The following is a 24,380-nucleotide window of genomic DNA, read 5'->3' as shown; positions in this document are numbered from 1 at the left end:
TAGAATACCTAGTTAAGGATTTGGCTCTAGGCTAAGATTCAACTCAAGGGCCTATGCCATCAAGTAGAAATCATAGGCTTCCCTCCCTTTTTTGATCTAGCACCAAAGAAAGGAGTGGACCTAGCTCTAGTTCATCACCTATTAGTGAGCACACTATCTAGGAAGCTTTATTACAAAACTCAGTGAGTCAATGTCACACCATCCAAGCACCAGGTAGTGGGCTCAGCTAGGATCAACCAAAGAAACCTTGGTAACCCTATTGGCAAGTCAATTCCTTGAGGTCCACGCCTGGGGTAGATTAATTGGCTCAATAGATTATATTAATTGGCTCAATAGATTAGTCAATATCTGAAGTGCAACCAACTCAATGGATTAGCAACCTCTCCCAAGTAGCGAGATCATTAGTAGGTTAGTCAATCCATCAAGGCCAACCATATCAGACAATCCCAATGGCTCAGATCTATCAACTGCAGGTCTAATCATTTCAGGTTATTCCCCAAGGTCAAGCATACCAGTCCATGTTACGCAACTAGCCAGATAATCAAATTACTCTAGTCCCAAGGACCCAGGCAACCAACATGGAACCGACCATGAAGGATTTTCATGGAAAACTAGCAAGAGTAGGGGTACAAGATGTTTCAACCTGTAAATATTATGTTTACGAGACTCTCAAAGGCATGGAATATTTTCCCATCAGATTTGTCCTTCTCGAGTTCTGAAATAACTTCTCTATGAAGGGTGACCTAGAAATGCATGTCACCACTTATCTACTTTTAGTATCGACCCTTTATGTTTGACCCATCCAACTGAAGACGATGTTCACACATAGTCTATCAAGAGGTCCTCTAGTATGGTTGAGAGAGTTTATGAGGGACAATCTCCACGCTACTCTAGATGAAATGTTTCGAAGATTTGAATCTCATTACCATGGTAGAAGCCCCAAACTGTATTGATGGGAGAGCTCACCTCGATGAGATAAAATGATAGTGAAACTTTGTTAAGCATTTCCAAAGCACTGCCTCCGGGAACAGATATCGTATAATCACTAATCCTGCAAAGGTCTGCATCATTATCGAGAACATCACCCTAGAGTGAAACCTTCTTTAGTAAAGGTAGCTCCTTCTCTTTCGACTCTATATTAGACAGAGTTTCACTTTATGAACAAGCAAATAACATCGTTGTTTCTGTTGAAAATCAACCAATAGTGACACCCCAAAAAGAGTATTACAGTGATGAAGCTTCCTCTAGTGGTGGAATCAAGTAAGGCATAATTGACAAACTGAGAATTTAAATTAAGTTAATAGATTACTCAATATGGAGTTAAGGAAAAAAAAGATTCTGACCCAAAATTTCATAATTGAAGATCGAGCCAAGAATGATCTTCCCAAGGTCTTTGTATCTATGGGATCCTCAAAACAATGATGAAGATAATTGCCTTAGTCCCAGATCCAGAATACAAGAAGAAATTGGATAATTAATCATCCTGTGGGGAGTTCTTGTGGTGTTGGATGAGACAAACTCCCAAAAGAGCACAACATACCCATGATGGAAGTTGATCACGAGTAAGCATCTTCAAAATAAAGGAATAGAGGAAGCAACTTCAGCCGCCTTAGAAGAAGCTGAAGTTACAAACCTACAAGGCGATCAAGTTATCCACGTATGAAAGAAACCTAAGCATAAGATCATCCAAGTACCTATGGCTAGGTATCCTCAAGATCCCAATAAAGATCTTCTTTAGCTCCACATCCACAATTTAAGACTATAGCAAAGGACAAGTCATCCTACGGGGAGCTCTAATCATAATAGAAGGTACATACCCACGTAAGAACTAAAATATACTTATGAAGGATGATAACCCAAGGGTAGGGCACCTAAATTCCCAGTTCTCATTGATACAGACGTAACTCGTCCAACCTCCTCTTAGAATACATATGATGGCCACCTCCACTACCTTCACTGAATTTCTTAGCAAACCCACCTAAGTGGGATGAAGAGCCAAGCCTAGAGGATCTAATTAAACCACCCTCTAAGGTGAACTCAACGCATGATAATGCAAAGGTAGAAAAGCCAAATTCTCCACCTCCTCAAGAAGTTGATATCCTAAACATTCTAAGAGAGCTATCTTCGCCAGATTTTCTAAAGAATGCACATAAGTGGGATAACGAGTCACCTGTAGATGATCCAGCCATGTCATCTTTCAAGGTGGACCTAATAGATGACTCAACTATGTAGAGCGAAGATACGCAACAGGGACAAGGACATGGCTTCAATAATAGGAGCATTTAATGGGACACAAGTCCCCACTGTTGAAGAAACCTAATAGGGGGAGCTCCATCTAGTGAGTCGATAGGAGCTGTCTTATCTAATGATGATGCTATAACAGGATAGTAAGTGAGGTTGAGTCCTTATCCTATGCATCTAAAAATGCCAACAACACTCAACTGTTAACACCATTACTTTCCTCATACGAGGATTTCACCCAAACTCAAGCATCAACGAGGGATTCCACTATGAAATTGATTCATGAATAATTATAACCCAAGGTTCCTACTGAAAAGGTCATTCGACATGGAATAAGGAGTCACTTCCCCATTTCAAGAGCCTAGTGATCATTTATAACGACCTAGGCTCAATACTATAGGGCGTTAAAGCCCAAAGAAACACCATGACACAATTCCACATGGTTTTCAAAACTAGTATTTTAAAATATGCCCAAATACAATAAGATCAAAGGCCATTTCTCTCAGTCCCATGTTTGTGGAATCGCCAGTCCAAGCATCAACAGGCACCTTGAGGTCGTGGAGCCACAAACAAGATAATACATCCCATGCATCCAAACCTTTTAATGTCCCTGCACTAGGTCAGTTTAACTATATAATTCATGACTTTAAAAGGAAATTGACAAGCTTAGATAGCGAAGCATGAGATAGAAGGACTAAGAAACTGACAATGATTCTAAGTATGAAAATTCGAGGTCCAAATGGGAATTTCGCGACCATCGTTGACAAGGTGGCAAAGGAAATAAGTCTAAAATTAGAACCTCCCTACCACCTGGGATAGGAAAATGAAGTCCTAATCTACTTTTAAGGTGACTTCCCTAACAAGCACTATGATTGTAAACAAAGAGCAAACCAAAAGACAAACTCATGTAAATGCAACATCTGCAAAAGTCAAAAGTAAAAAGAAGTCACCAAACATCCAAATACCAGCTTCAACCACCCACAAAGTCATATAGTGGTCAAGAAAAATTGAAAAAGAAAAAAAATATAGTGGCTAAACTCCAGAATTGGACCCTGTGCGTTTAAAATAAATAAATAAATCAAGAGAGACAAAAAGAATAAGAAAAAAAGTGTCTGGAATCTTAAAAAAAATTAGAAGACATTTAAAGTTCTTCAAGTCAATGCCAATCTGGTATTCAAAGGGTATTAGTCTAAAGGACCGTGATTAAGAAACTCTCAATGTAAACCCCAAGGACGTCAACCATTTGAGCTTCAAAGTTTTGGTAATAGAGATACATTTTTGAAGTGTAAAGGAATCCTCAACACTTCGGGGCAATATCTTACACATTCCAAGACACTAGGGCTATTCAAAGACTTCAAAAAACTCTTACTTGGATTGTGACACATGATTTGAAGACAAAAGAGTACATGATGGTTTTTGGTCTCGATGATCCCAACCAAGGTTGGCCATGCTCATAAATCCACCTAAAGGATCACAAGTGGCTAAACTAAAAGACCCACATTTTTTCTAAAATAAATTTTTAAAATTGCTCTTAAAAAACTTTGCAAACTTTTCCTTGAGAAAAAAATTTAGAAAACATTCAATAATGGCATGAGCTTAAACTGCTATCCTTGTCATTTTTCAAATAAATTTCCCCTCTTTAGAAATTTCTTGTTTTTCATTTTCTATTTTTCAAAGCTTCATGTCAAGAGAAATCTTGAGTTGGATGCTTTCAAACTCTATGTCTAGTGATTTCAAAAATTCTAATTTCTTGTTAAAATCATAACTTGATGCGAGTCCATATTTCAAAATTTATCCCCATCATCTATGGGGAGAGTATATAATGAGACTATTTACCTTTTGTATAAGGTGGTCACAATTAACCTTGACCACTGGATGTGAAACTGAGTGGCCGCATTTATTTCATTGACTAAGCTCAAAGATCAAAAGAAATTTTCTCGAACTTTATGACATACCCAAGCTATCAGATTTTACATCGGATAGTTACAAGTAATTGTGACCTCCTTATACTAAAGGTAAATGGTCTCGATGTATACAATCCCTTTTCTAAGTTCCCTTATAATATTGTCAAAAGTGAAGGAGTTGGAGCAATTAAGTAGAATAATCTAATTAGTTTAGTGCCTAGAAATGAGGACATACATGTTGATGAAAAGTATGAATCTGAGATCTATGATAATTGCTTGAACCAAAGAATTATCAACTAAAAAGTAAGTAAAATCTTCGCTAAACCCATTCTAGATAAGCTAACCATTAAATCCCACAACCATAGAAATGCGTTAGGGGCCATGGGATAATGGGAATTGAACTTGACAAAATTTTGTTCCATAATTATTTCTAATTCACATTTCTCTAATTCAATTGAAAACTAATATCTAGGCCAAGGAAAATTAGTCAAAGGCTCACCACCACCTCGATTTGTTGGCAATTAAGGATTGAAACACTAGCAGCAACTGACTATTTCCTTGAAGTGTTGGTAGTTAAGGGGCAAAGGAAACTAGTTAAACTAGGAACAACTGTCCATCGCCTAAAGTGTTGGAAATAAAGGGCTGGAATAATTACTGAGAGCCTACAAAATGAGCATTGCCTAAAAGCATTAGAAGTAAGAACTCACTATAAATCATGTGTAAGATATTCAAGTGACTAATTCTTCAATTGTAAAATTCCAATGACTTAGATGTCTACTTCTTTGCCACTCATCTGTTTCTCAAAGAATGGAGAGCGCCTAAGTGGGGCCAAAGATAGATACCTACCCTAAATTTCGGTGTAAAAGACTCCTATAAATATGTAACCCTAAAGCATAGGGACCATGCTAGCATACTGAATCCTATTATACCCTAACTTGTAGTACACAGTCTATAGTCCCTAGGAAATCCTCAGAAGAAAATTAAAAAGCATTAGGTTTATCCCACTTTATGCTAATATATCCAAGCTTACCCAGATCAACTCAAATATGTCCAACTCCATCTAAGCTCTATCTAGAATAGCTCAAAAACAATAGAAAAAGATCAATCAGAACTTTGAAAAGGTATCAAAATTTGATCAAACCCACACCAAGCTAGATTGCACAGAATCAGGCATCACCTGGAGTTGAGTATAGACCAACAATGTGATGCTCATTGCTAGGCCCAGAGTGTGCCCAACAACACATATCACACTACTACTCCCATTGACTTTTGGAAAGTTTCAAAAGTCAAGTCCTGTGTTGTGGGACTTCTGATGATTTGTGGACTTATTTCGATCAAATTAGGTAGAGTATAAAGACAAAATTATAGTAGCCCTAGATTTGTGAATTATTAGTTGTAAGCTAAACCTAGATACAGAGCCTAGGATTCCTATCCCTAATAGATCTAGGAGCCAATTGAAGTATTAAAGCCTCTTATATAGGACATATAATACAAATTGTCGATCTCTTATCATACGCTATGGTCCTTGTCACCCTGGCCATCATACAATCATGAGGTATAAAGCTATCAGACCTTGACTAGAGGCAATCCTCAACCTTCTCGTGCCTCTCACACTCAATCCTCATGACATGAGATTTTTGTGACTCTTGGTCCCAGTTCGCCAAAAACATAGAGTCACGTCACTCTCGCACACTCTTACTATGATCATGAGCTATTAAAATGCTGGGATCATGACCTTGCAATGACATAACCTCAATAGGATGGGGCTTGGCTCTATGGGACTAAGGCCGAGCTACGACCAGGCTGGCATGGCCCAGGCCCATCTGGTTGCCTACCCTAGGGTTAGTTGAAGAGTTGAATAGAAAAAATATGGTAGCTTGTGAGAAAGAAGGCTTGTTCTAAGGGCATGTTTGGTATGCATCAAAATGTTTCCTTAAATTTATTTTCACATGATAAAGCTCCCTCATGTGATTAGGTGTGAGAGTTTTTTCCACACTAATTGGTCCTAATGTATTTTTTTACACCATGTCAATTGGTGTTAAAAAACTTACTTACCTAATCATATAGGGAATTTTTCATGTGAAAATATTTTCACATATACCGAACCTGCCGTAAAGGACCAAGTTTGGGGAGGCTTTTGGTAATTTTTCTTATTTTCTCCTTTCTTTTTGAACGAAAGATGTGATTTAATTGATGATTTTCCTTTTTGTAAAAAAAGAAAAAGAGGCACTCAAAACTTAAAAAAAGTAACTCCTACTTTAGAATAAAATTTATCCCAACTATTTGGGGTCGTCTGCAATGGGTAGGGAACATGGTGCACAAACTTCTTAAGCAATGTTAACCTTCCAAGTCGTCTAGGAAGCTTCATTACTTAACCTCCAGTTCAAACCTCTTAAATGCATTACCCCAAATGATTTTGGAAAAAAACCCATCTTATGCAATCAACAAAATTGAGTAGCATAATTGTCGAAAAGAAAATTGACATACTGAATCCAAACAAATTGTGTCCTATACAAAGTAAAGAGAAACAATGGAAATCATAATGCCATTGCTTCTCAAAACCCAACATGTCAGACATGGACAAAGAGAATTTTCTTGTTATGTAATTGAGGCTACTTTCACCAAGCCAAATTGCGTAAAAATACCTTTTAGCATCATAATATGTGGCCGAAGCTGTTTTTGATTTTTTCAAATTTTCTTCCCTTCTATGAGAAAAAGCCTTAAAACTCGACTCCACAAAGCATCCAGACTTTGAGGTGTCTCCTTTGACTCGACAAAATTGATTTGGGCTGTGTAAATAGGACAAGGAAATTGACCCCCAACCCTGACCTACAAATGTAAAGGAAAAAATTTGAAAGCATTCCATACATAAAGGCTTTGTTCCTCAAAATTCAACATGTCGGCTTCAGACATGGATGAAAAGGATTTTCAACAAATTCTGACCCACTATTTGCACCTCTAGTTGTAGAAGTTTTTCTTTTCCCTCTCAAAAAAAGAAGCTCCAAGTAGGGCCTGGCAATGGCCAAGACCTGGCCCGGCATCAGGCCACAGGGCTGGGCTAGGGCTAGTGCCCGTCTGGTTCGGCGAGGCTTTATCTTTTTTTTTTTTTTGTGCTTTATGTTTTGTCTAGGTCCCCCAGCCCAGCTCTAGCAAAGCCTGGGCCATGCTAAGGTCAAGGGTACCCCAGACCAAGTCCTGCCTAGCCCATTGCCACCTTGAGCTCCAAGCAATGTTAGCAAAATCGAACCGAAGCGATTAACCAAACATGGGCTTGGAAGCGGTTTAACCGGCCTAATCGGTAAACCAACCGATTCAACTGTTCTAACCGGACAAGTCTCGGGTGATCAAACAAGTCTTGAAAAGAAAAATACAAATTTTTATTTTTCTAAACTATGAAAAGCATATAAAAAATGATTAAAACAATACACATTCAAATGAAGTTGAAGATTAATGAAAAAAATAGATTTTAACCTATTTTATATTTTTCAAGGGCTATTTTTAAAATTTTCTAAAAAAAATGAAAAAATATAGAAGTGAATATTAATGAAGAAAACAATTTTCAATCTTTACCATAATATAAAGAATATTTAAAAATGCATTACAAATCAAATTCTTTATTTTTGAAAATTTATATACATTTTTTTAAAAAAAATTTCTTAAATACGGGTTGATCACTCTAACCGCCCAAAACCGGAACCGGCCACTGGCCGGTTCCGATCTAACTAGGCTGTTAACGGTTAGATCGGGCGATTTTGTGAACAATAGCTCCAAGCATGCTAGTGAGGGTGAAAATGAAAAATTTCTTTTAGTGGGTTTGGGCAACAATATTTATGACTGAAATCACACTTCCTTTCTAGGGACCCAAAAACTGTTCTTTCATTTTTGAGCCACCATTGAGATTGCACCACGCAACAACCTTGTTTATCTATATGACAAAACATGCATTATATCCCGACGCGAATCGTTATCCCATAAACATGAATATGTCAGCAAATTTATCAAAAACTAACCTCTTATGTAGTCAAAATTTTATAAAAATAACCATTAAATACACAACATTTTAGAAAGTAACTCTTTAATAATCTAAATTTCCTAAGTGTCAAGTTATATATATCTTTTTATTTTAAAGTTTTCAAAGTACATCGAAATTCCCTAAATCTAGCGATCAGCCTAAGCACCTCCCATATCTGATGAAAACAAAGAGCTATGTGAAGTAAATCCGTTGGTCCTAAGCTCCTTTTAAGAGACTTGTTAAAGTTACAAGGGGGGTCAAAATAATGGTTGTAGTGTATATCTATACTAATTAAAGGTACATTTAGTACACATGAAAATAATTTCATAAAAATATTTTCACATAAAAGAACTCCCCCATGTGATTAGGTGTGAGAGTTTTTTGACACTAATAAACTGCTAAATTGAGAGGGGAAAATGCACTGATACCACTAAGTGTGAAAAAGTCTCACATCTAATCATATGGGGAGTTCTGTCATGTGAAAATACTTTCATGCATACCAAATGTGCTCTGAAGGTCCAATTGAAAAAGGCAAAATATTGACACTATTAGGAAGGAAATTCCATGTGTAAATTAGCTCTGATTCTTTGGCTTTAATGGAATTTTTTAAGGCCTAGCTCAGCGCCATTTATGTCAAGGACAATTGTTTCATACAGCGGGGACTACATTTCTACATTTGTGGTCCCCGAAGTATAAAGTATCCATCTTAAAGATTGATGTAAATAGGTGGTCCATCTAAAACTAATTAAAACTTACAGAACAAATGTTTTCTTAATAGGATTAGTATTTTTAATTTTTAAAATTTATTTATTTTTTATATTCATGATATCCATGTTAGAGAGTACATGTCGTTAAAAATTAGGTCCAAAAATCCATCTCAAAAATAGATTTTTTAAAGATGACTCATTTCTACTTTGACTCATAGAATCCGTACCTGTATGTCAATTATGTAGTTTGAGTTGGGAGAGGTTTGGCCTATAATAGTCACGGTGACAATAAATTAGGCTACAAACACGTATTATATAAGGGATTGTATACTATAATACTATTTATATTTGTCACAATGAGGTTATTACTTGGATATCTTGGATTGTGACACAAAATTTGAAAAAAAAAAATTTGGAGCTTTGAATCTAAGCAATGACACTCTCACAACCACCTAATTTGAAATCTATCATTGTGACCTCTTTGTACTAAATATAAATAGTCTCTTTGTATACTTTTCTATTATTTAATATAGCTAAATAATTACGTGCCCTATTTAATATCAAGTCTAATCAAACATCTCCAATTGCGACTTTGATAAGTAAGTTCCCAACTGTAAATTCTATAAATCATAGTAGAAGAAGTCATCTATGAAATAAAACGGTGGAGATGAGGAACCATTTTGAATCAGTTCCCCTTGATAAATGATAAATTTTAACAGCATTCTATTATTCAGATGCAAGAAATAAATCATTTGCTTCCATTGTACTAAGACAAGATAACCAGCATCCAGTAGAGAGAGAGATGTTCCACTTACTGCAAGCATTATTTCCTACACTATGATTTGCTACTGCATACTGACAAATAACCCTTTTCAGAAAAATGGAAACGATGTTTTGGGCATAGAAGCTGCATTTGTTATTATTCACTAATGGTCCATTTCTAAGATTTATTTAAAACAATTACGCTGTAAACTTAACATGAACATGACTGCTTGCATCTACCTTTCATTTTCAGAAATTGAGTATACAGATCCAATGGGACATAACTTCAATGCATTAAACTAAACTGAATTTAAAAGGTGGGCCATCGAATTAAGAAAGTCCTTAGAGCTAGGCCTCAAAAAACCGACAAGGCTTGTGACTAGTGTTACATCAACATCAATTTCGGTGTCTATAAGTGTCACAATGTGGCATATTTTGTAAACCATGGTCGTTGACCTATATAGGAAGTTCATTGGAGAATCCAGGACCTACTGGAGTAAGTGGAATACTTAGAAACATATGGGGATATCATTTTTCTATCATTCTGGACCTTGTAGATGTGTCTTAGGAAACTAGGTATAGATATCTTCACTTCTGCAGGGCTTGAAGATCTTTAAGGAGAGCCAAATTAATGGAAATTTGGTGGTGGAGGGAGATTAAATCGATATCAGGTGCAAAAAGAAGCAAAGGGTACCTTGGTCTCTTAGATATGTGTTGGTGGAGATAATGGAATTTTTTTACTCTTTCAACATCATTTTTACACGTATATAGAGAAATTAATAACATTGCAGACCGACTTGTTGCTAAGAACGGTATTTTTATATAGGAATTGTTAGTGGCTCATGATTTAAGTACTTTTTGGCTTTGTAATTGCTTTATAAGTTTTCTTTATGAATAAAGTTAGTAATATTGACAATATACTATTCTTCTCATCAAGGCGCACCTAATAAAAATATAAAAAATAATTTATAAAATATAAATTGAGCAAAATACCCCCAAAACATTTCAGAGGTATTTTGGTCAATTTATATTTTATAAATTATTATTATTTTTTAATTAGATTATTCTATTTTTGAAGAATAGACACTCAAAATTTCAAGTGATTTTGATTTGTATAAAAAAAATGAAAATTGAAATACAAAATGAGGTCGTGACCAATGGATTGAGCCCAGATTGAATATGAGCTGCTGGCTGACACTATAGCTGTCAGCCTGTGGGCAGATAGGGAAAAGTATAAGATGATGTCATTTACCTTTTGTATAAGGTAGTTACAATTAATCTTGACCATTGGATGTGAAATTGGGTAGCTATATTTATTTCATCGACCAAGCTCAAAGTTTAGAAGAAATTTTCTCGTACTCTATGACATACGCAAACAATTAGATTTCACATCAGATAGTTGTAAGTAATTGTGATTTCCTTGTACTAAAGGTAAACGGTTTCATTATATACAATCCCAATATATATATTCCCAATATAGATATTGAGAGGCGACAAATGTATATTAAAATTTCGCATTTTGTAACAAAGAGGAGCATGAACGAGAGTGAAAGTAATTGAATTTTCATGTCCCCACATGATCCTCCAATCACAATGGGTAACGACCCCATATGTCGAGGTGTTTCGAAATGGAACATGAGGCCCAGGGGCCATGTGTTGCAGTAAGACCGATTGTGACATTTTGATAAGAGGTAGTATACCCATACAATGCTTTCTTTTTGTACTTATTTGGATAGCATTTGCAATAGGAAAACAAAAAAAATGCTGAAAAAAATTTCAATTGGCTATAATTTAATGTAATTATGACCGGGTCAAACTGGTTACATGAAATTCGTACTACTGCCTTCGTAAGTTTGGTCTAAAATAAAGATTAGGTTATTAGTCAAACTGATATTTAATCAGCTTTGGATGCTCAAACAAGCGGGTGTGCTTTGCATAAGGTTGAGCCCGAAACAATCAGTAAAGCGTACATCTAAATAGTGTCCAAAGATAAATTTTCAATAGCAAAATTTTTTGTTATGACCTGAAAATTTATTTTTTTCTCTAAATATAAAATTTAAAGCTTCAAAAATATTATAGATTGAGTAGATCTATAAATACTTGAAAATATTGAAATTTATGGCCCAATAAATGTATCACAAAAAGCACTATTTTCTAGATCGGTAATCCATTTTTTTTCATAGCTATACATCTCGAGATCAAGATGAACGATTTAAAGATTTTTTGACATTGAAACAACCTCTTCTAGTAGATTTTCAAGGTGCACCTTAATTTGATTGCTTAATCCTCAATCGTATATGAACTTTTTATTTCTTGAGTATGTTTCATTTTTTTCAAATTATAATTCTTTTATATTTTGAAATTTTGTCCATCCAGTTATTGAACTAGAGCCAGCCTCAACGGTTCAATGACCGATCCGGTTCTAATAAAATACTATTACCGAGGAGAGAGATTGTGGCTTTAAAAAAGCTTAGAGAGCTTGTAATATTGGAGCATGTTCATGACCAGTAGTAACTTGGAGGTGCCAGGCTAATTATTTGTTAACTTTATTGGGAGACGACGCTCTCTCTATAGCTTCCCAAATGCCAAAACTCTATCTCTCTCAAATCAACTTTTGTGATGTAGTTGCTCTCTCTCTCTCTCTCTCTTTCTCAACTTTTATGATGCAGTTAAAAAGTGGTCTCTGTTCACTCACAATAGACTTTTGTGATGTAGATACTAAGATATCCCTGTCACTCCATATAGCGTGTCCACGTAGAAATGAGTCGTCCTCTTGAAAATATATTTTTGAGATGGATTTTTTAACTTAATTTTTAAGGGCATGCAGTCTCTAACATAGAGATCATGAATATGAAATAAATAAATAAATAATAAAATACAATAAAAATAATAAAAATAATAATTTTATTAAAAAAACATTTGAACCATTAGTTTCAATTGTTTTTAAATGGATCACCTATTTACATCCATCTTTGAGATGGATGCTTTATACCATATATGAAGAAATGCAGTCCCCGCCCATGAAACAATTTTCCTAAACAAAAAATGTAAACAACTCGATATCTTTGATTTTGTTAAAACTTGCAAACTTGAGGTTTAGCATGTCTGATTCTATGAAACTGCCCAGAATCAAGAGGGAAAAATAAAAGCTCAATCTCTTGAAGGTAGTTTATACCAAAAGATTAAATAGAGATTACTCAAAACCCACCTTTGAATTATGAAAAGCGTTACAAATTCAAGAGGTTTTAGAGAGACGGGGTTCAGAGACAAATCACAGACAGACTCGTTCCAAATCTTGAGAATCTGCAGGAAAACCGATGCAATACCCTTTTCTAACCAAACGAACACCCCTCCCAAAAGAATATGATAACATTGTTCCACTCAACACCCATAACAAAGTAGGCTTCCATGATTTCTTTTCAATTCCTTTCTTCCATTATTCTATGGCACTGTTGCTTTGCATTGCTAGATTTCGAGCTTCAAAGGATCTTCTCGTACAATTATGACTAATAGCTCCATTTGTCACCTTTCGAACTTTTTTTTTCTTTTAAGAAATATCATCACATCCCATTTTTGGAATATCTAGTAAAACCTCTTGGTCCCACTTTCCAAAAAGTTAAAACAAAATGGAAGAAACCATAACAAATCCTCTCCCACTCCAGATCGAAAGTAAAAACATCAGTAAGGAATTTCCAATACTCAAAAGAGATTTAAAAATAAGAAAGAAAGCATTTCTCATTTTAAAGAAGATCACAACACTTTTTTCAAGGCAAATCATCTCTAAATGAGAAGACTCAAACTGGGTTAACCTCTACAAAGACAAAAAAAAAAAAAAATAGTATACATTGGACGCCACATGGCTTTCCCTTATCTGTATCTGTATCATATCAGCTTGGATACAGTGTACAATAATACAGAAGAACAAATAAAAAATGAGAAAACTTTCAAGCGTACTTATTATTTTTCCATAAATTTTTATTTAGACCCAAGTTGTCTTAAATAAGTGAGAGAAGTAACGGTGGAACTCCCATGAATGATACCCAGCCTCAATTCATTGGTGAGGTAATGGCAAGGGCAAGAGCAGCTTCAACTTTTATATATATATATACAAAAATGTTGTCGAGATTATTCAAGTACTCCGCCACAGAGAGAGAGAGAGAGAGAGAGAGAGAGAGAGACTAGAAAGCAAACCTGCTGTCATTACCATGAATTTACAATCATATTAGCACTAGTTATTAAGAAACATCATCAGAGCTGGTCAGGATTATTCAAGCACTGATAAGAATAATCAGAATAAGCCAACTCAAACAGAAAGCCAAATCAGATCATCCCTAGGCAACACCAAAAAAGGCTTGAGGAATTGGAAATGGAATACACAGGGAGAATTGAAAAGAGAGAAATTAAATGGTGGTACAAACTCGAGGGAAGCCTTCTCTGAGGTCGAGAAAGGCACTGGCGATTCAAATACATGTTCTGAGAGAATAAATATCGCATCCAATGTCTCCATCTAATAACCCCATTTCGGAGATTTCCTGCACAAAAATAGATTCTGATTGTTCAAATGGGTCTTAATACATCAAAACTTGGAGGGGTCTACAATTAAGATCCTGTGGCATAATAGCAACTCATACATTTCACAGTAGGGCAAAGATAAAAATTATACGATGAGGCAAACATGTTGGATAGAAAACATGAAAACAAAAGAGAGCACAAAAATGGTATCTTATTTATAGAGTCTCCATTGCTTAACATCCTCATTCCTTAGTCTTGCCATGCTCAACATGGCAGCCCCTTGGTTTTGTAGAATGAAGTACATCAAAACCAATAGGAAGTCTCTAGAGCTACCGTCATGCTCTGTACCTCACAAAGTGACTTTGTAAACTTAGCCTGTCCAATTTGTAGAACAGCTAAAACAGTGCCGAGAACGCAAGTTAAACTCAAACTATTTCATAAACATCTCACTTTCTTCAACTGAACAAGTTGATCCATAACCTTAGCCTCAACACACCTTCATACCCTTAGCTTACACTCTCCCCTTATAGATCGAACAAATGACTTCGGAACCTTCACTTTTGTTTTTTGTACTTTTTCTGTGGTTTTAAGCTATAATAGAATGCCTAGAAGCTCTTTTGCTCACACATTTGTCACTGACTAATATTTATATTTTTCATCACTTCAGGATGCAGAAAATAAGTTCCATAGCAATTAAATGCCTGTCTTGTCCCAACGACGAGAGATTGTCCAACATGGTATTGTAGGTTGTGGCTCGGTGACCTAAGGTCCAAACATTTTAATGCCATATCACACACTGCAAAGTCGCCTACAAGTTTGCTGGGAGAAGCATTTCATTATACAGACATTAGGCAGATAAGAGGTGAACAATTGAAATTTGGCCACAAGAATCTCATGGGCCAGGAAGTTATAACGATCTTAAAAATTTATTTGAGAATGGGGCCTTATAGGTGGGCGTACTCCATGATGGAAGATATACCTACCCATTACAAATTTCATCGACGTTATTAGCCCTTTACTAGAAATTCATTGAGAAATTTCAAAGTGGCATCCATCTCAAAATACATGGATTGACTGACTGGTTAAATGGACAGACATTTGCACGACACCAAACCAAGCTTCTATGAGATTCCTTTCTATAGAATACCAAATTATCCCTCTGCAATTTCCATTTATTTAGGGGTGCTTGGGCGTACTCCATGATGGAAGATATACCTACCCATTACAAATTTTACCTACGTTATTACCCCTTACTAGGAATTCATTGAGAAATTTCAAAGTGGCTATCAATCTCAAAATACATGGATTGACTAACTGATTAAATGGACTGACATTTGTATGACACCAAACCATACTTTTATGAGATTCTTTTCTCTAGAATAACATAGGCTGCCTCAAGCAAACACCAAATGATCCCTCTGCCATTTCCATTTATTTCAGGGTGCTGATACAACGCATCTGATTTATCAAGATCATTTGAGCAGGTCTTAATCTGAAATGTTGTTTATTTGCCTCCTAAATGTTTATAGAACATTTTCTACCTGAAAACAACATCTCTTTGATTCATTATAATAACAACCAATGAGAGTCAAATTAACAAGCACATACTGAACATAGATAAAGAATTAATAAGATGCATAACCCCAAACACCAAAATTAAGTTTCTCAGTATGTGCAAGGAAAAAATGGGTAGAAAGCTCCCATGAGAAACAATAAATAGCTACGGAAACTGTAAAATTTAATATGGTTCTGAGAAAACAAATAGAAAAGAAAGCCATGATATTCAACTCAATATTTACAAAGAATTAAGCAAAAATTTATTATAGATATTAAGAGTTACAGCACCTTATATTAAGAGTTACAGCACCTTAGTAATGAATCTAAACCATTATGTGTGATATTTAACACTGCCGGAAAGCATATCAGTAACTACTAAAACCATTCTAAAGAACAAGCAACTTAATCATGGTCTGAGTCAGTCTGCGACGTATTTGATGAGTTGGAGAAAGAAAGAACTAATTTGATAATCAACAACATATTGTACTAGAAATCCCATAACTAGAACAAATGATTTGAAGTCAGGGTTAGCCATGTATAGTTCAGCATGTGATCTACAATATCCACAACACAATCAAGAGGAAAATTCCTATTCACGGACGGTGCTTTAAATTTAATTCATATTTACACGTGAGGAAGGTGCCATTTGGTTCTAAACAAATATCACAATGCATTATAAAAACTCATTTGTCATTGTAGGTAGCAATAGAAGGCCGTAAGGTTTTATAGATATTTAAATAAAGGCTATTTGCTACACTCATGACGCATTCATTCAGGATGTATTTGATGCAACATCCAATTAGTTAATGCCATCAATGTTTAGGTGCCCAAAACCAAGTGGCAACTTCCTAAGATCCTCATTGAATCAAATCGATCCAACTAAATGTTGCTAAAAGGGTATAATAACCAATAACTAATTTTTTAAAATTCGCCCAACAATTAACTAATTTGACTTTATCCCTAATGTTTAACACAAATAATTAATATATTTGAAAACTAAGCTAAGACAAGGTCATCTGATTACATGCAAATGCATGCCAAGTGAAGGTCATCAGATTACATGCAAATGCTTTAATTCCTAATCTCTACTTCAAAAATTTTTGGGAGAAAATAATTAGAACTAAACATTGCAAGTAACCATAGTATAAGCCAAAAAACTAAAAGTCAAAGATATTCCCTAGTAACCACCTCAAAACATTTATTCTGCAGTTCACCAAGCACCATACCAATAATAGTCAGTACACCAAACTAAGCTTGTCACAGACATCCAAGTTTCCATTTCTACAACAACGCATCCTAAAACATGAACCACAAAACCATGATACATGATAGATGCAGGAGCAGATTTTATGGCCCTAGAGATTCATCTCAAATTTTGTTATGTTTGAACCCTATAAAACAAGAAAAAGCTGGGAACTACTGCTATTAGAAACAGGAGAGTCTTGCAACGGATACTCCAACATATAACATCAATTAATTATAAGATCCTCTGTTCTCCCCTATATATGTAAAGTGATCCAATACCAGGAAGCATAAAATACATAGTTATCTCAGCCTACGTCCATAGTTCTATTCAGAGTCATAATATTTTATCCTTTTCACTGCATGATCTTTACATGATTAGCAAATGACTATAGTGCCCCCCACATATGTGCACAACAAACAACTGGAGGAAGAACAAACAATGGGCCTCAACACACCCCTCAAACAAAAGCATCTATGGAAATATTGACATTTTGTTCACTAACTAATTATAAAAATCTTTGTTCAAGGACTTCATAGCTTATCTAAACTCTGCTCTGGAGTGGAAATCTAAAGAATATTTTTTTTCTTCCAGCAATGTCTCATATGAAGTGAATATCCAATTGTGCTATTGTAGGATAAGAAGTGATCACGAAGGCACTGAAATCATCTGCATGGAGATCCACAGTTCCCTACTGAAGTCTTAAAAAAAGAACTGCGTGTACCTCTCAAGATGTGCTAAGTCAATCTAGCATGCGTTGCGTTCCAACAATGATGATTCCGTTTCCACTTCCACATATCTCTCCTTCACTCAAAACAACCATCTAACATTGTACATCTTCACAGTGGAATAGTCTTTATACTCTTTCTTCTAAGGAAATTTTCAAGAAATAAATGAGACCGACAGTGACTTTTGACAAACACATCATCAAGGGTATCACAAGATAATGAAAATGGTATCAACAATAACATATTTTGTTCCCCCAAGTTAAAAGAGGTCCTTTATCGATCATGTCAGTACATTAACGAGAGTGCTTTCCTCATTTTACAACTTATCTAAAAGCTAATAAGACCCCATGGTTGGAGACTGATCATAATCAATATTACACATAGGTCACATTCTCAATCTGAGTCTACCATGACAAAAGAGAAATATGCTCTGGCTTGATTGGTCATGGTGCTGATATTGCCACACTATGTCCCAGGTTCGAATCCCATGCTGACCAAACAAAAAAGATATAAACAAAGATTTTCATCTTAGATATCTACTTGGTCAAACTACAAAAGAGTGATGACAAGTCTCCTAGAAAGTATGCTCTTAATCAACATAAGCATGCCGAAGCAACATTGAATGCTCATCTAACAAACAGTAAAGAACCAAAACACCATTTAAAACCGACGCTGAAGAGAAAAGCATATGAGATATCCCATTCCAGGCATTTATAACCCATACCCCATATATAATGAGTCTAAGGTTCTATTACAAATGAATCAAATTTGTTTTAACCCATTTGTTAGATTCTTGCATTTATTCTAATATTCCTCCAGGACATTACACCATCTTAAGCTCTACAGAAGCATTAGTACCAAATGAAATGATAATCCAACGAATACAATAACTCAGTCAGTATTTACATTGTTACAAACTCAAATAATCAGATTTCGTGAAGGACAGAAAGAGAGTAGAAAACTATAAGCATTACACGAAGATTCATTCTTCTAGAAAGAATTTTCTCAGAAAGCTCTTTTCTGAGAAAGTGGACCTTACTGTAGCAATTGGGAAAGCGCCTTCCTGCCTCTAGCCACTTTTTTTAAGGAAGTGGGAATCCACCATTTTCGGTGTGTAAGTGCTTTCATAGGTTGATAGAGAAGCATTTTCGGCAAACAAATTTTCCTAGGGTGATGGGAAGTTCTTTCACATTAAACAAATGATCCCTTAGGAAAAAACATAGGATTACTCAAAGCCCATGAAAAAAGTTAAAGAACAGATGGCTGCAGAAACATGATGAAGTTAGGAGATTGGAGAGGAAAGGCAAATAGAGGTTTACCTGCTTTACCATAACATTCATTATATCATCAACAAGAGGGAAACCATCAGAACTAAAGACATTCTGAAACTTCATCTGACTGCCTGCCATGGACTGTTCGCTCCCACTATGTGGCACAACAGATGGGAAAGAATGACCAAACTGCTCCTTCGACACCAAATTCATCTTTAGGTCAGACATTCCATTTATCTGCCCTTGCTCTTGGTTCTGACCAATGGGCATAATCAAATTTTCATTTGGCAATGAAGGGCTAAGTTGAGACCCCAAAAGAAGAGTTGGGTCATGAGCATAAGCCTGCTTGTGGGGAACTTCCCACTCCTGTTTCAATCCATAATTTATGCTCTGCCCACCAAATCCATTCTCTCTCAACAGCATATTATTAGTCTTTACATTATTCAGAGATATATCATCAGTATTTAAAGGGAGACTCACTGGAAGTGGGTTGGGAGAAAATACCATGGATGGTGCACTGCTGTGCCATGCACCATTAACTTCAAATGAATCTTGGTTTATGGCTCCTAACCCAACACTAGGATCAGGTTGGGTTTCCAGTTTGTGTCGGTTTTGAATAACCTGTGGCATCAAAGAGTTGTTTGGATCGTTAAGAAAAGGGTTGTTGAAGCTATTGGGACCTGACCCATTGTTGCTACAACCACCAAAATTGGTTTCTTGTTGAGACACTGGAAAGGTCAAAGAATCCTCAAAAGGGGTAGCTAAGTCCCCAAGTCGAGAAAGGAACTGTTTATGCTGGAATTGCTCAAGCTCCAATGATGACGGCGGTAAGCTTTGAAGGTTTTTAGAGAAGTTCATCTGATGAAATTTGCTGAAATTGTTTAGGGAATTGGTTGAATTATGGGCATGACCCACTTGGATCACCCCTGAAGAAGGAAGGCCACTCAATCCAAGACTGCCGGAGCTATTATTTGGCCTGCCAAGGACTCCCATTCCTGCTCAAATCCAATAAGGAATTGTTTTAAAACACGAAGTGAAACATTAAAATCACCAAGTTTCTAAGAAACAGACTTGAATGGATGAACAATCTCTCTCTCTCTTTCTCTCTCTCTCTCTCTCTCTCTCTCTCTCACACACACACACACACACATTATGTACAGACAAAGAACCACTTCCTCACATATGCACGAATGAAGAATCAACCTCTATCTCTCATTTATGCACGGATGAAGAATCAACCTCTATCTCTCATTTATGCACGGATGAAGAATCTCTCTCTCTCTCTCTCTCTCTCTCATGTATGCATGGAAGAAGATCTCTCACAATTAAACAGACATGTATGGATGAAGAATGCCCTCTCTCTCGTATTATGTATGGATGAAGAATCTTTCTCTCTCTCTCTCTCTCTCTCTCTCTCTCTCTTGCACATGCACAGACACTGCACACGCACTCACGCACACGCACACACATGTATGTTGAGATGAATACCTCCTAAAGCAGCAGCCATGTTACCCTGTTGGGTGCTAATTCTTTTCAGGTAAAGCCTATACTTCTGCAAGAAACATCCTGGAATAATTTGCTTGAAAACTAGAGATTGTAGCTGCGGAGGGAGCATTATGCAATAATAGAATACATAAGAAAGATTTTAAGCAGCTAAAAAACGATCTTGCCTGCAGATGGCTGGCTACGTTCTCCCTCGTGAGCCCTTGAACATTCATAAGATCAAGAATTCTCTTGGGAACAGCCTCTGTAACAGAATAGCACAAGTATTAACATTTCTTCAAACTCCAAGTCCAACATCTTCGAACAATTTAAGTGTTAATTGATTCAAGCACCAGGCCCTATTTCTTTCAAGAATTTAACAAACTAGAAAACCAAGCTTTAAGGAATCAATTAAAAACCACACAGCTCATCATTTTTGGGTACAATAGGGAGAGAGAAGCAACAAAGAAAAAGAATACAAGTACTTACTTTCTAACCCCAACTGATTCACAGCAGCAACAAACTGTTGATGCAGCTCAATTGACCACACAACCCTTGGCTTCTTTTGGGTTGATGGGTCATCACTTTCATGGGCATTTTCATCATAATCATCATCATCCTCTTCATTTTGATCTTTCCTTTTCCTACTAAGTTTGGAGTTTCGATCCGCTAGCCCATTTGTAATAGGCCCACCATGCCTTAGTTTTTCTGCATCTTCTCCTCCTTGCTTGGTAACATTGGGGTCCTTAGGCTCCACCTTTCTCTTTCTAACAACATGTTGCCAAATGTTCTTGAGCTCCTCAATTCGAACAGGTTTGAGCAGATAGTCACAAGCACCATGAGTTATTCCCTTCATCACAGCACTTGGGTCACTAATAGCAGACAGCACTGTATGGCCATGACATCAGAGATATGTCAGGCTCCATCAAACAAACCTCTCTATCTACCAAAAACGCAAAACTCAAGATTCCGATAAAAAATCAGAAAAACACTCTAGATAAACCTGAAAAATTCTCAGATGAAGAAAACCCAAAAGGATATGGAAATGGTTAATTCAATAGCTTCTGAAGAATTAAAAACCATAAAATAGATCATTCAAATGCTTTTCAAAAAATACAAATAAAAGAAAAGAAAAGCCAAAAAACAAAGCAACAAATTTGCGAAATTTTGACCCAAAAAAAGGAAGTAGATCATATAAACTACCAACCAAGGAGTAAGAAAAACCCCCATATATTTCGGGTGGCAATGCAATTCCCCATTGAAGAGGCAGAAAGTAAGTTACTCACTTATTACAGGGAGGTCCATTTCCAGGCCAACAAGCTCCAAAAGCTTGAAGCCATCCATGTCAGGCATATGAACATCACTGATAACAAGATCGAATTTGTCTCGATTCTCTCTCAACATTTTTAGTGCAGTTCTTGCCTGCCCAGTGGTTGTAACTGCAAATCCACCATCAAAATGGCCCAATCAGAGAATGCAAAACCAGTTCAAACCAACCAACTTATAGGAGATAAATGAAGAAACAATCTGGTTCATGTCAGAGATATGGATCACACTCACTGTAATTATGGAAGAACAGTGAGCAAAATAATTACTGGAAGAAAGAATGAACATCCAAATGTTTCATATGTACAGATCAGAGTAAAATTTTAGCAAATAAATGGAAAAAAAAGTATTTGAAGTAGGCGAAGTGTTTTACACTTGTGCCACACAATAAAGATCAAATCTTTGATACTACAAAAAAAAAACTCATCATAACTTGCATGGGACTTAAAATGGGGTAAAATACATATACAGGTAGCATCAAACTTCTAAGACTCCACTATTGTGTAAAATCAGTAAGAGAAAAATTCAACAGGCACAACAAAGAAACCCCCCAAAAATAAGCAACAAAAAACAAGGAAATAACTATTCATGGTATTTCCAAAAAGAAAATATAAGAATTAAACCAAAAAGTAAATGAAATCTAACAAATGAAGCAGAAAACAAAGAAATATTTAATACACGAAACTGAAATAAAGAGAATACTAACCATTATATTGGCATCTCTTCAACAGAGCTTCAATCAATCTCAGACATGTCGGATCATCATCGACTGCCAAAACCCGCATACCAATTGGAAACCGATCTTTTCTTTCATCTTCCCTCAATCCCTTCTGGTTTTCTTCAGCAGTCATCGTAGTAATTTTTCCACCGCAACTCAAAAAGCAAAAAGATGAAAAGAAAAAAGCACCTTTTCTCAACAGAGCCTTGGAAAACCTTTTATGGTTCCTTTGGGAAAACCAGAAAAAGAAGCCCCAATAACAGTCTGAGAAACAAGGAGTTAAAGACAGTACAAGCTCTTCAACAGGGGGGACACACAAACCAGAGAAAGCAGAGGGCTTTGGACCCAAAAGCACTCAAAAAGCCCAGATTTCTAAAAGGAATAAAGGGAATATCAGGGGTTTCTGTCTCCTCTTAAATTCCATGGAGATGGGCTATAAAGGTTTTTAACAGAAAGAGAAAACAACCCACAACAGGGAAGGGAGCCAAAGAAACCCAAGCAAAGAGAAAAAGGTCTTCGGGATTCTGAGAATGATGGAATCTGGCTCTTTGTGATTTAACCCCAAAGACCAAAACCCTCTAAATGGAAACCACAATACTCCAAAAGTAGATAAAAACAAACTGTTATATTCAGAAATCATAGAGAGAACGAGTGCAGGAGTATTGAGAGAAAATAGTTTTAGTTAGAGGATGGAGAGGCCCATTGGAGGGTAGAGCATAAAATAATGGGCAATGGAGGAGAGAGAAACAAGAAGACGAATGCAACATGAATAAAATACAAAGTAATACAACTGCCTTTAATGAGTAACTTAATTTAAGTTGTATAAAAAAAAATATGTACCTAACAATACGAATAGAATATACAGGAATATCCAGGAGGTCTGACCAAACTTGGCTCGTTCGGTCCAGTTCGGTTTTCATTTTTCTATCTTTTTAACATTATTTTAAAAAATTTACTAGCCAGCCCGGCCTGATAAAGCCATAGAGCCTAAGCTGGCTCTCAAGAAAATCGGGCCGAACAAAGGTTCCGGCTTGGCTAATCAAGATCGGGCTCGGCCGGGCACGAGCCCATTTAGAGATAAAGGATGGTGGAAGAGAGAAAAACCTCCCAACCTCGAAGAAAAAAAACACATTAGAAAGAGGGAGATCAATTATTCAAAGGAAACTTCATTATTCAATCATCACCTAATAAACAAATGCGAAATGTAATTTCGTAAGTTTAGAGGGGTAATCTAACTTGGACTCTTTCACTGCGGTTTAAGGGGTAGTTTGGTAATCTGTCAGGTGGGGGCCAGGCTCTCTACGTGTCAGGGAACCATTTGTAGTATCCCCTGTCATGCTCAACTGTTGGGCCCCATAGAGATTTGGGGGCCAAATGGTAGGCATCGCAAAGTGACGCGTCACATAGCACGTGTAATGACACGTTTCAAGGGCACGTGTGAAGCGGCAGTTGCGGTTCCACGGCCGGCTTGCCTAAGACACGCGATCCATGAGCTGTAAAAAGATACGAATTTTGACCTGGATTTAAATAGTTCGGCCGAAATTTTGGGCTTATATTTCACTGAACTTTCGGATTCGCCTTGTGTGCTGCTTTGGTGCGGTTAGGAAAAAAACGTCCTGGGACCACGTGGACGATCAATTGTCAAGATATTCATTCACTGAAAATAACGAATATTTATGAAAGAAAAAGTACCTATAATGTCTATTATTTAACATTTTACCTTTTCAATTATTCATCACATATCTTTAGGAAAAAGTTTATACGAGGATGCAACCTTATAATGTAGAACTACATATGCACCTCAAAAATCTATAAAAGGTAGTTTTAATGTTGAAAAACACTTTGATATATCATCTCGACATCGTGATGTATGACCATGAAAAATAAAAAGATTTTAAGTCTAAAAATAATACATTT

General features: G+C 36.3%; 1 protein-coding gene across 4 annotated transcripts; it reads right to left on the bottom strand.

Annotated features, from left to right (window-relative positions):
* Positions 1–13,802: 13,802 nt before the first annotated feature.
* Positions 13,803–23,059, bottom strand: LOC18430988 (two-component response regulator ORR23). Of its 4 annotated transcripts, none has more exons than XM_011623848.3 (7): positions 22,452–23,059; positions 21,706–21,858; positions 20,909–21,307; positions 20,608–20,684; positions 20,426–20,489; positions 18,986–19,932; positions 13,803–14,158 (listed from the first exon to the last, which is right to left on the bottom strand). In XM_011623848.3, the coding sequence occupies exons 1-7, from the start codon at positions 22,594–22,596 to the stop codon at positions 14,087–14,089; spliced, it is 1,857 nt and encodes a 618-aa protein (XP_011622150.1). In that variant the 5' UTR covers positions 22,597–23,059; the 3' UTR covers positions 13,803–14,086. The 4 variants fall into 4 exon arrangements, with proteins under 4 accessions (XP_011622150.1, XP_088709538.1, XP_020520897.1 ...); XM_020665238.2 differs by lacking the exon at positions 13,803–14,158 and adding an exon at positions 17,886–18,156; XM_088853412.1 differs by lacking the exon at positions 21,706–21,858.
* Positions 23,060–24,380: the final 1,321 nt, after the last annotated feature.

The sequence above is a fragment of the Amborella trichopoda genome, chromosome 12 (genome assembly GCF_054954075.1).
Source record: "Amborella trichopoda isolate Santa Cruz 75 chromosome 12, AtrichopodaSantaCruz75HAP2 v2.0, whole genome shotgun sequence".
NCBI lineage: Eukaryota > Viridiplantae > Streptophyta > Magnoliopsida > Amborellales > Amborellaceae > Amborella > Amborella trichopoda.
This window is presented reverse-complemented; position numbering and strand designations above follow the sequence as displayed.